Raw genomic sequence first — 10,165 nt, forward strand, 5'->3', positions numbered from 1 at the left:
AAAGTCATAGTTAGGAATACCATGCTATGGACCATAAAGTATCCTTTAAAAAAAAAATGAACAAACTACAGAAATATTCTCTGGGAAACTCATACTGGGTTTTCCATATTCATGAGGCTTGTATTCTAAACCCCACTCAATGTTTTTGGTTTTACAAATGTTTAATGTTTACTAATAGGTTACCTATATAATCTTGTTTTTGTACTGTATTATAAAAGACTAGCAGTCTTTTTTTTCTAGTTGTTTTTTAATGTTCTTTTATACAGACTTAATCCTAACTATAAAGGGCAATTTTATCATACCCAGTCATCTGACATTACAAACAGACTAGTATGAGGTAATTATGAATTTCCAAATATGAAACAATTTTGTGGGTTTTCATTCTGTCAAGTTGTGTCAGGGGTTTTAAAGAAATTAAAAAATAGGGAAGGGAAAGAATATGTTAGTGCAACCACTAACACATTCTAAACACCTTTGTGCTTACAGAAGTCCTGAATCACAATACTTACACAAATCACTGATTTCAGAGTAATCAAACCTTCCATGTTGGAAGAAATTTTTACTCAAATCAATGACTAGTTCAATCAACCAACCAGAAATACCTAAGCCCTTCAAAGCTGCACTGCCTTTTCTCATTCACTCTTTTTCTCTCTCAACTGATATGACGCTTTGATCGATGTTAGCTACACTGAGTGACTACTGTGAAATCTTCAAAGTTAACCTTCATTTCTTCTTCATCATCATCATATGGCCTCTGCGGAGTTTTCAGCTTTCTTATACCTTTGGATTTCCCCGGGTTTTGCATTTTTGTAAGACAGGATCTTAATTGTTGCCCCGGCTGGTCTCAAATTCATGTGCTAAAGTTATAATCCAGCCTCACCATCTCAAATAGCCAGGACTACAGGCACCCGTGACCACACCCAGCTATTTTTTTTTAAAGAATAAATAGTATGACTACATATAATAACAACAGCAAGAAGATATAGTAATATAGCAAAAGCTGCCCATTTTAAGTAGAAAAAGGAAAAAGAAGTTAAGGTAATATTTCTTTTTCATTGTTCTGAACAGCCTTATTTTCAGGGTCCCAGCTCAGAATCAATGTAGAATAGTCATAGTTAACATTCTCCAAGTTCATTTTCAGAAATATCAGCTGTTCTACATTATCAAAGTCCATGTTCATGATCTGCTTTGGATGAAAGTGGCTATTTGTGGTAAACATGCACTCCGATTGCCAACTACACATGGGGCAACTCAGGTACTGAATGGCAACTTGGGTCAAAGCTGGCCATACGCTCACCTTCCTCTGCCAGTAAACCAAAGGGTCGTCACCTCCTGAGAGCTCTGAGTACTTCTCTCTGAAGTACTCATCCACTACTGCTACAGCAGAGGGGAACAGGAAGCTTTTGCTTCCAACAGCAACACTGGCTGCGGCTGAGCTATCCACAGAACCTGAATGGGAGGTGCCTTCTTTTATAGAAGTAAATGAATCAGTTCCTAATCTAACTAAAGGGCCAGATGCTTCCGAGGTTGCGATTTGGCAGGCCCCGGGCGACGATTCCATATAATTACAAACCTCTTCTGCAAGGATCTGTTTATAAGTCTCTAAATCAGCACCTTGAGGAAAAAAGTCTTCCAAACTGTTCTTAAAACAAGGATCTAACAAAGTAGCCAAGATACAATGCTTGGATTTGAGCATGGCACTTAGTAGGGCATCAGTTTCAAGTTTCAAAGATAAACTGTCTACCAGATTAAGGGCCTGAGTAATACCTCTGACTTGAAAATCTTCTCTGAGTCTCTGCAGGGAAAAGAGGAGATGATGGATTAGGGGCAGCACCTGATTCAATCCCGTGGTCTTTACACTCACTTTCTGGGTGGCTTCCTCAAATGGCTTAAGAATATCACACACATATGTCATTAGAGTCCACTGGAGTGAAGTGAGCACAACTCCACTGGCTCGACCCAGACTGTGGTGAACAGAGTAGCAATGCTCTAGAAGCCATTTTAACATGTAAAAGGTAGAGATCCAGTGGCCACTTTCATCCTGCTTCAGATTCTTCCACGGAAGCTGGTGATCGTTCTGGAACTCTTGTAGTATCTGGCGGGCTTTGACTGAATGGCTAAAATGATGGCAGGTTTTTCTAGCAGCCACTAACATATTTTCAATGCTTTTGTGCTCACAGAAGAAGTCCTGAATCACTATATTTAAACAGTGCAGGAAGCATGGCACATGGGTAAAACCACCTCCTTTGATGGCATGTACCACATTCGAGGAGTTGTCAGAAACAATGAAGCTAGGGATAAGAAAATTAGGAGAAAGCCACAGACCAATCTGGTCATTTAATTCTTGTAAAATGTTAGTTATCAAACAGTCTTTGGCTAGGCCTGTAACACAAAGTACTGCCCACTTTCTAAAATTGGGGCTCCCACCACTACTGGGGGGAGATGCAGTTTCCAAAGAGACCCAGTGTACAGTCACAATGAAATAGTCTGTGGAAGGGTCATGGGTCCATATGTCAACAGTCAGGTGGATCTTTTGGCTTTGAACATTCTCTAAAGTTAGGAAAATCTTTTCTCTAACAGAATCATATAACTGAGGTACAGCTTTGGTGAAAAAATAAGTCTCTGATGGCAATTTATAGTCAGGAGCAACAATTTGTAGAAACCGCTGAAAAGCTGGGGTTGAGAAATAGTTGTAAGGGTGCATATCTTCCACAATCATCTGAATAAGCGCCTGACTTATCCGACTGGAGGCTGAATTCTCACAATGTGGTGGTGTTTCTCTCTCTTGTGCATGCACCGGGTTGGCTTGCTCTGCAACAGGAACAGGACTCTCAGATCTAGGTTCAACCTCTAAAACAGGAGGTTCATCAGCATCCGAGTCACTAAGGTCCTCAGCTGTTAAATCCTGGCTGCCTGATGACTTCTCTCCATGCAAAGTATCATTCAAGAGATCACTGCTCTCGGTCTCAGTCTCATCCAATCCATTTCCAATAGCACCATTGTCTTTGTTGGCAACAGCCCAGTGGATGGGATGTGTGGCCTGAAGGTGCCGTTGAAGTGTGGACGTTCCCAGGTGGGAACCTGGCCTACCCCGGCTCACGCTTCTTTTACATATGTTACACACAGCTCTTGAGACGTGCTGAGGATCAGTATAAAAAAAATTCCAAACTGCAGATGTCTTGGCTCTGGTTCCAGGAATTAAGGCATGCTTGACAATGTTGCTTTTGATGAGAAATCGCCCTCTTTTTGCCCTCAGGGCATCAGACGCTGATTTATCACGTTTCTTACCCATTCTGTTTTCATCTAATGAATCTGTAGGAATATACTCAAAGCTTCCATTGCTCTCAGGAGAAGAAGGAGATAAAGACAAATCCAAGGTAAAGTCCTCCTCCCCATTAGTGACTCCAAACTTGTTGGCCCTGGTCCAGTGAGGAGAATGCCTTGCCTGGAGATGTCGTTGAAGAGTAGATGTACCCAGATGGCTGCCTGGCTTGCCCCGGCTGACACTCTTTTCACACAGGTTACAAATAGCTCTCCAGGTATACTGGGGGTCAACATGAAAGAAGTGCCATACAATGGAGGTCTTGGCTCTGGTACTGGGGAGATAGATTTGCTTGTCTATATTGCTCTCAAAAAGACTTTCTTCATCTTGCTCAGGGGCACTGGACGCTAACAAAGCAGGGGCATCTGCAACAGGTCTTCCAGACCCCAAATCCTTACTAAACTTCTTGGCAAGGATCAGTTTCTTTCGGCGCCTTTTCCCCTTAATTCGCAAACCCTTCTTTCTTTTCTTTTTAGCAGGTAATTTTGTCTCTTTGTTCACTCCTTCTGCCACCATCTTTCCCTCTACCACATCGTCGTCTTCTGCATTTGAATTAATGGAAACACATCCCAGAATCCCAGCATCACTGAAAGTCCTGCATCTTCGGCCAGGAGGAAGCGAGGAAACTGGTACACTCAAAGTACATACACTCATTCTCTTGGTCTCCAAACTCCGTACCAGAATCTTCCGGGGGGTTTACCACTCCGGCAGAAATACAGCGGTCCCTCTCCACTTGTATTACCTTTCCTCCAGTTCCTATGGGCGTCAAATTCCCTTTCACCCAATGACTTTCCAGCGAGGTTATTTTTGGAGGAAAAATAACAGCAGTGGAGGACATTCCCAAACTCTGTCTTGCAGGGCGTCAGGAGTCCTTTTAACTTTCTGAATTCAAACAGTCCAGTGTCCTCATGTTATAGAAAAAAGAACTGAGGCCCATTTTCCCACAGTCATGGAATCTAGAGCAGCTAAAAGTCAGATCTTCCAAATCCAAGGTTCATACTAATGCTGCTGTTATCAAGGACTTCATCTGCTGGAAATGCCTTCAGTTCTTAAAATGTGTACTTTGAATGAATCCACATGACAACATTGACTTTCCCTTAATTTGGGGGTTATTTTCAGGAAATTCCACTTAAATATCATTCAACAGTCATCATTTAGGACTATGATTTGCCAATACAACCCAAAAAAGTCAATTCTGGAAAGCTAAATCAGATTCCACATACTGGTCATTAGCAGTAAACTCTAGTTGTGCCCTTTCTGTTCTGACATTTTGAAAAATGTAGGTGGCTGAAAAAAAAATTTATCTGGAAATAAAATCTTAAAACAAGGTAACAAGCTGTATTTTTCATTTACGGTTTCTATCAAGAGTACATATTCTTAGACTGAAAGCAAAGCGTTACAGCCTGTTAATAGTTCACAAGTTGACATTCTATGAGCAACAAAAGTGAAATGAGCTTGAATAAAACACTTGCACTCCTCTTCCGTGGATCCCCTCCCCTGCCCCCAACACCAACACGTTTACCCTACGAAAGCATGGCTATCACTAGCTCCACAGCCGCCGCCTCAGAGTTCACAACCAAAGCCTGGCAGATGTCAACAAAACGCGCCTTCCCCATAGGGATCCGCACCGATTATGGGCATCTAAGGGGTGTTCTTCAATACGGTCTCACCAATCCTACAAGAACGAAGAGTCCCTGTAGCTCTTGACTCCGATGACGAGGGCTGGGGTGGGAGAGGAATCAGGGTGGGGAATGGGAAGAGGACACCAGAATTCGACTACGTAAGTGGAACATGAGAAAAATCTCCCAAGTAGTGGGACCCTAGAGAGGAATGAGAGTAGGTAAACTCGGGTCCAGGCACTCGTTCAGATTTAGGGAGGGAGGGAGGGAGGGTCGGCTTAACTAAAGAGACGGGTTCTGGAAAGAAAGCAACCTAGCGTCTGTTCTTCCTCCGGGGGTCCGAAACAGCCGCTCCTCAGGGGCGACCCGGGAATCCCGGTTCCGGAACACCGGATATGGGGGGAGGGGAAGAGGTTGGCAAGGGAGCAGGCGCCGTGGGGGGTGGGGCGGAGCGGGTGGGGGCGGGGAGGGTGGGAAAGTGAGCCGGAGTCTGGCTAGGAGCCCGGCCGGCCAGGGCCGCGGGCGGGAGTCCCGGGAGCTGCCGCGCCGATGGGGCCCAGCTCGGACTTCCCGGGCTAGGCCGAAACTCGGGCGAGGGGAGGCCGCTGCCACTCCCCTCGCCCTCTCCTCCCTCCCAGGCCCCAAGTCACCCGGGAATCAAAAAACGGGTCTAGTTACCAGAGAACAGAAACTTTACCGAACCGATGACACTGTCAGGGGTTCCCGCGTGCTGCCACGTCTTTCTCTTTCCTTAGCCGCGGTCGCCCGCCGTCCTCACAGCAGCAGAACAAGCAGAAACCCAAGACTGCCAGCGTCAAAGATGGCGCCCGGCTACAGGCTGGGCTCTAAGGCTGGGCCAGTAAAAGTGCCAGCACGACGCAAGCGCAGGCATTCTGGGAGTTGTAGTTTCCTCTATGAGGCGAGCCTTAAGATGGCTTCTTGGGTCATAGGGTCACGTGCCACGGAGGCGCGGGGACGTGACGTTCTTTCTCCGGACCGGGATGGCTCTCCGAAAGTAACTTTTCACCAAAGTTTCGTTGTCAATTCACAGGAGATAAGCAGGAAACCTGTTTTTAACCAGAGTTTGTATAATGACTAAGTCGTCCAAAGTTGATATAAATTTAATTAAAAATCAGCGCTAAACCCGGCTGGCTGTTGGGGCACACGCCTGGGGAGGCAGAGGCAAGCGAATCTCTATAAGTTCGAGGCCAGCCTGGTCTAGAGCGCGAGTTCCAGGACAGCCAGGGCTCCACACAGAGAGAGACCCTGCCTCAAAAGTCCAAAAGATGGGGGTTGGGTATTTAGCCCAGTGGTAGAGCGCTTGCCTAGCCCTGGGTTTGATCCTCAGCTCTTGGGGGGGGGGGGTGTCCAAAAAAAGAAGAGGAGGATGGGAAGAGGGAGGAGAGAAATAAAAAGAAAGGAAGGAAGGAAAGAAAGGAAGACTCAAAAACTAAATAAATAAATCTGCTCTAGGGCAGCGCGGAGTTCATAATTCGATCATCTAGTAGATTTGTAATCCCATCACCCATTAAAACAAGCCAGGTGTGCCGGGCGTTGGTGGCGCACTCCTTTAATCCCAGCACTCGGGAGGCAGAGCCAGGCGGATCTCTGTGAGTTCGAGGCCAGCCTGGGCTACCAAGTGAGCTCCAGGAAAGGCGCAAAGCTACGCAGAGAAACCCTGTCTCGAAAAAAAAAAAAAAACAAGCCAGGTGTGAAAAACAAACTAGGTGTGGCAGAGGCAGGCAGATGTCTGTGAGTTCAAGTCCATTGTGGTTCACATCGTGAGTTCCAGTATAACTAGGACTATTTCGAGAGACCCTTTCTCACAGATCAAAATAACAACAAAAACATACTGTAGGGTTGAGGATGTATAATATATAGTTTAGAGTCAGGGCTCAACTTTTGGTGCACCGCACTTCCATTAAAGAATCTCCTTTTCAGCCGGGCGGTGGAGGCGCACGCCTTTAATCCTAGCACTCGAGAGGCAGAGGCAGGCGGATCTTTGTGAGTTCAAGGCCAGCCCGATCTACAGAGCGAGTTCCAGGAAAGGAACAAAGCTACATAGAGAAACTCTGTCTCAGGGGAAAAAAAAAAGAAAAAGAAGAAAAGAAACTACTTTTCTCATGCAAAGTTGAAGGACTTGCAGGATAGGAAGTTTTTTGTTGTTGTTTGTTTGTTTGTTTGTTTGTTTGTTTTTCTGGTTTTTGGTTTTTCGAGACAGAGGTTCTCTGTGTTGTTTTGGTGCCTGTGAGTGCTGGGATTAAAGGTGCGCCGCCACAGCCCAGCGCAGACAGGAAGTTTTGCTCAGGGTTTCCTTTATTTGGTTACATTTACCTGTTTGTTTGTTTGTTTGTTTGTGTCTTTTGAGATGGAGCTTGCTCTGTAGACCATGCTGGCCTCCAATTCGTAACAATCCTGCCTCTGCCTCTTCAGTTCTAGGACCACAGACATCTGCTATCATGACTGGCTAGTTGCTTTTCTTTCTTAAAACGAATGTGTGTTCAAAAAATAATTCCTCTTGATAAGAAAGTTCTAAGGTAGCACTGTCTGTAAAGCACTTTCCATGGAAGCCTGGTGGCGTCAGATCCCAGAATCCATAAAGTTGTCCTCTGACCTTTGAAGGTATTCTGTAGCAGGAACACTCAATAATAGTAAAAAAAAAAAAAAAAAAAAAAAAGAAAGAAAGAAAGAAAGAAAGAAAGAGGGAAAGAAAGGAAGAAAGAAAGAAAAGAAAGAAAGAAAGAAAGAAAGAAAGAAAGAAAGAAAGAAAGAAAGAAAGAAAGAAAAGAAAATTGTGAAGGGAGCCAGGGTTCTGAGTTCAATTCCCAGGTTGGGGAGCATCAGGAAGTTTAGGAAGAGCCGGAGAGAGGGAGGAATTTTTTATTAAGGTTGGGGCCAAAAAGGAAAAAAATACAAGCAGTTGCCTCTCTTTCATTATTCACATATCCCGTACTTTCTCTATTGAAAGTGTCTCCAAAAACAAACACCAAAGTACTAAGTAGATTGGGTAGAAGTTAGAAGCTGCACCAACCTCATTTCTGGGAAATAATCTCCTACTAATTTAGCATATATCCTAACTTCTTATACACAGTTTTATATAAGTATCACATTGGTAGAGATATTAGTGACAATGCAATACACCTTTTAAAATTGTACACGGGAGGCTGAAGAGATGGCTCAACAATGAAGAGTAAATATTCCCCTCCTGCAGGTTCCAAGTTCGATTCCCAGCATCTGTGCTGATGGTTCACAACTATCCAACAGTCCAGGGACTCTGACACCTTCTTGTCCTCTTACAGGCAGCATTTGTACTCATGCTTGTACATACTCACCCCACATCTCTACACATAATTTAAAATAAAATAAACAGTATTTTATTTTGCTATTTTGTGTGGGTGGCTGTTTTGTCTGCATGTGTGGCTGGCCATCATGTGCATGTAGTGTCCTCAGAGGTCAGAAAGGGGTATCATCCCCTAGGGCTGGAATTACAGATGGTAGATGGATGTGAGCTGTCCTGCGGGTGCTGGGGACTGAATCTGGGTCCTCTAGAAGAGCAGTCAGTGATTCTGAGTCATTGCTCCAGCCCCCCCCCCCCCCCCCAAAGAAAGCTTTTTCTTTTTCTTTCTTTCTTTCTTTTTTTTTTTTTTACATTTTTGTTGGGGGTGGTGGTGGTGGAAAGGTTGAGAGGTCAGAGGGCAATTTGCAGGAATTGGTTCTTTTTTTTCCCCCTTGTTTTTTTTTATTATTATTATTTTAAGATTTATTTGTTCGTATATTTTATATATACACCAGAATAAGGAATCTGATCATGGTTGTCAGCCACCATGAGGTTGCTGGGAATTGAACTCAGGACCTCTGGAAGAGCAATCAATGCTCTTAACCACTGAGCCATCTCTCCAGCCCCTTGGTTCTCTTTTCGCCTTGTGAGTCTCAGGGATCAAACTCAGAGCCAGGCTTGCCAGCGGGTGCCTTTACCCACTGAGTCAGCTCACTGACTCCTTTTCTTTTTCTTTTTCTTTCTTTCTCTCTTTCTTTCTTTCTTTCTTTCTTTTTTCTTTGTTTGTTTGTTTGTTTGTTTGTTTTTTGAGACAGGGTTTCTCCATGTAGCCCTGGCTGTCCTGGAACTCACTCTGTAGACCAGGCTGGCCTCAAACTCAGAGATCTGCCTGCCTCTGCCTCCTGAGTGCTGAGATTAAAGGAGTGCGCCACCATTAAAGGTGTACAACTACAGAGAGGCAAAACAACAACAACAAAACCAAAAACCCAAAAACAAACAAAAACCTTAAAAAAATAATGAAAGGCTAAAATTGACCCCCAAAAGTTGTTCTCTGTCCTACACACACACACACACACACACACACACACACACACACACACACACAGATACTTTTTTTTGGTTTTTTTGAGACAGTGTTTCTCTGTGTAGTTTTGGTGCCTGTCCTAGATCTCACTCTGTAGACCAGACTGGCCTCGAACTCACAGAGATCCGCCTGGCTCTGCCTCCCAAGTGCTGGGATTAAAGGCATAGGTCTCACCCGGCTGATAAATATATTTTGAAAAAAAGATATGACCTCTGGGCCTGGTATGGTAATATACACCTGTAATTCCAGTATAGTACTCAGGAGGCAGTGGTGCATCCCTTTAATCCCAGCACTGAGGAGGCAAAGGCAGGGAATCTCTGAGTTGAAGCCATCCTTGTCTACAGAACAAATTCTAGGATAGCCAAGGCTACACAGAGAAACTTTATCTGGAAGAACAAATTTATGTAATCAGAAGTTTTCCCTCACCATGGTTTGTTCCCAAATACCCAGCAGCTGCTTTCCAAATTACCACACAGAGACTTATATCAGTTATAAATGCTCAGCTGATAGCTTAGGCTTGTTACTAGCTATCTCTTACACTTAAATTAACCCATAATTCTTATCTATATTTAGCCACATGGCTTGGTACCTTTTCCAATAAGACATTCTTTGCTTCTTTGTGTTTTCCCTCAATTCTCTGACTCTGCCCTTTCTCTTCCCAGAATTCTAGTCTGGCTCTCACACTCAATCTCTTCCAGCCCAGCTGTTGGCCAATAAGCTTTATTATTAACAATGAGCATAATCCGCAGCAACTTGAAGTTGTAATGACAGGTAAGCCAGCACAGGGGCACTCAGGGCCCTCCTGAAAGTTCACTTTGTTTTATTTTTTGTCACGGGTTTGTTTGTTTGTTTGTTTTCTGTTA

General features: G+C 44.1%; 2 protein-coding genes across 13 annotated transcripts in view; both read right to left on the bottom strand.

The window, feature by feature from the left end:
- Positions 1 to 5,857, bottom strand: part of Zc3h11a (zinc finger CCCH-type containing 11A) — a 44,578-nt gene extending 38,721 nt beyond the window's left edge. For 4 of the 12 annotated variants that reach the window (XM_076547421.1, XM_076547417.1, XM_076547419.1 and 1 more), the window contains exon 1: positions 5,620 to 5,857. The gene's annotated coding sequence lies outside the window, so the exon portion shown is untranslated. Of the gene's footprint in view, positions 1 to 4,950; positions 5,074 to 5,619 lie in introns of those variants that run through there. The other 8 variants (XM_076547418.1, XM_076547416.1, XM_076547423.1 and 5 more) reach the window with 5 other exon arrangements.
- Zbed6 (zinc finger BED-type containing 6) lies at positions 208 to 4,119 on the bottom strand. Its single transcript, XM_076547414.1, has one exon. It carries the CDS (start codon positions 3,974 to 3,976, stop codon positions 1,034 to 1,036), a length of 2,943 nt encoding a protein of 980 aa, XP_076403529.1. The 5' UTR covers positions 3,977 to 4,119; the 3' UTR covers positions 208 to 1,033.
- Positions 5,858 to 10,165: the final 4,308 nt, after the last annotated feature.

This window comes from Peromyscus maniculatus, chromosome 11 (genome assembly GCF_049852395.1).
Source record: "Peromyscus maniculatus bairdii isolate BWxNUB_F1_BW_parent chromosome 11, HU_Pman_BW_mat_3.1, whole genome shotgun sequence".
NCBI classification, from domain to species: domain Eukaryota; kingdom Metazoa; phylum Chordata; class Mammalia; order Rodentia; family Cricetidae; genus Peromyscus; species Peromyscus maniculatus.

What these genes read in the sequence shown, in the direction of transcription:
- Zbed6 (XM_076547414.1), bottom strand. Translation starts at nt 3,976, where the DNA reads ATGAGTGTATGTACTTTGAGTGTACCAGTTTCCTCGCTTCCTCCTGGC.